The 1,911-nt window shown below is 42.5% G+C and overlaps 1 protein-coding gene across 1 annotated transcript; it reads right to left on the reverse strand.

Annotated features, from left to right (window-relative positions):
* Window positions 1-693: 693 nt before the first annotated feature.
* ORYCUNV1R1570 (vomeronasal 1 receptor oryCunV1R1570) lies at window positions 694-1,617 on the reverse strand. The gene has a single exon (NM_001167257.1). It carries the CDS (start codon window positions 1,615-1,617, stop codon window positions 694-696), a length of 924 nt encoding a protein of 307 aa, NP_001160729.1.
* Between the last annotated feature and the right edge of the window lie 294 nt (window positions 1,618-1,911).

Consider the following 1,911-nt stretch of genomic DNA (forward strand, 5'->3'; position numbering starts at 1 on the left):
GCAATTCCAGTTCAGTTTGTATTCATCTACATGCAAATGACTGCTATTTCTCTAGGAACATGAACACACTAATACTCTGAAACTGAACTACCCTCCAGTTAAAGTCCATGCTATTCATGATTCCATGGGAGAGTTTTTGTTTCTTAAATATCCTGAATGATGTCTCAAATTCCATATTTGATGGAAACAATCCCACCATTCTGCAGCCACTTAATGTCAGGACATTTTACTGTGCCAGATGAAAGTTACACTCCAAGGGACTTCTCCGTGTCACTGAGGAATCTGTTGTTTTATCCCTACATAACCTCTTAGTTCCTCCATTGTAACCATTAATAAAATTTCAGTTAGGTAGGTAGGTATTACTGTGATAATATCTCACATTTTCCTTTAAAAATACTATTCAGTGGAAAAGGAAGGAGGAAGATTGGTGGGAGGGAGGGTAGGGTGGGAAGAATCACTATATTCACATATCTGTATTTAAGAAATGCATAAAGCTTGTATACCTTAAATTATAAAAATAAATGTGACTTCCAAAAATAAAATTATTATTCAATTAAGTTTATTTTCAAGCAGAGCTCAACTGTCTCATAGGCCAGGTTCTTGTAAAATGCCTGCTTCTTGAAATGGGCTTTCCATCTGAGGAGGATTAAAAGTATGCAGTCAGCCACTGTGAATACCCATAGAGTTTACTTCTCAGAGCTTAGAGGACTTTGCTGTTAGGATCCAGGGAAGGCAGTGTGTGGGTACCCTGGAGTCATAACTCATGAGAATGTAGGGGCTGATGGCAGGGAAACACCCGGCAATCAGTGTGGAGGCTTTCACCAGCCACATTTTGTGAATACTGAAAAACGCTAAACAAAAGTGAAGAATGGAGGACAGACTGCACAGCAGTACAAAGGTGCTCACCAGGACAAGGATGCTTTGTGTGGCTCTGGACCCTGGGGAAGATCTGTGGGAGAGAGCGTGTATGTAGTGCACCTGCTGCTTGTGCCTGTACAGGATGAAAACCATGAAGCTGCTGGCCCAGAGCATGAGCCCTACAAAGAGAACATCACGGAATAATATCAGTGCCATGTGCAGTGAGAATGTGATTTCCCCATGAGGCATAGCAGAACAGTAGTCATAATCCATTTTACTTGTGATATTACAGTTTTGCCATTTGCCAGTGACATGCAGAAATACCAGGACATCAAACATCAAGTTCAGAATCCAGCAGAGAGTAGTGGAGGGTCCAACATACTTGGGAGCTTTTACTTTAAGCATCATGCAACTTGAGTGTCTAGGACTGATGGTGATGGCCTGGAAGACACTCAGAAGGCAGGTGCTGCCAATGGACACATCCCTGCTCACTCTGTGCACATAGAACACAAGTTTGCATCCAGTATCATTGAGGAAATGCTTCATCCCCAAAGCTGCCATGGTTTGGGGGACTCCTTTTGAGAGAATGACCAAGGTATTGGCTACAGTCAGGTGTTTGAGAATCAGATCTGTGAGCCTAAACTTGCATCCTGTGAAATAAAGGATGAGATAATGGAGAAGAAGAGAGGAATTCCCCAGAATCCCAGCTAGTGTCTGTAATAGAAAGACCTTTCCTAGGGCCAGGTCCCTCGATGCCATGCTGTCAGTTCCCAGCCTCTGCTGCTCATCTTCTGAATGAGAATCCTGCAAGCGAATATGAGGCAGTGACCACACAGTATTCTTGTTTCATTGAAAAGATATGGAGAAGCTAAATAGTGAGCGTAGATGATGTGTCTAATCTGAAAAACATGTGTGGTTCAAGAGGGGGCTTGGAATTGGCTGGCTGTTCAAAGCAGTGCAATTGAAGGTGATGCTACAGACATGTTTGCTGTGTTGCTCACTTAATGCAGTGTCTATTTAGTCATTCTCACACCTGGTGATTTTATCTTAGAT

The sequence above is a fragment of the Oryctolagus cuniculus genome, chromosome 18 (genome assembly GCF_051225735.1).
Source record: "Oryctolagus cuniculus isolate XC-2025 breed Fujian yellow rabbit chromosome 18, ASM5122573v1, whole genome shotgun sequence".
Taxonomy (NCBI): Eukaryota; Metazoa; Chordata; class Mammalia; order Lagomorpha; family Leporidae; genus Oryctolagus; species Oryctolagus cuniculus.

Coding starts and splice junctions, on each gene's coding strand:
- ORYCUNV1R1570 (NM_001167257.1), bottom strand. CDS start 1,617: ATGGCATCGAGGGACCTGGCCCTAGGAAAGGTCTTTCTATTACAGACA.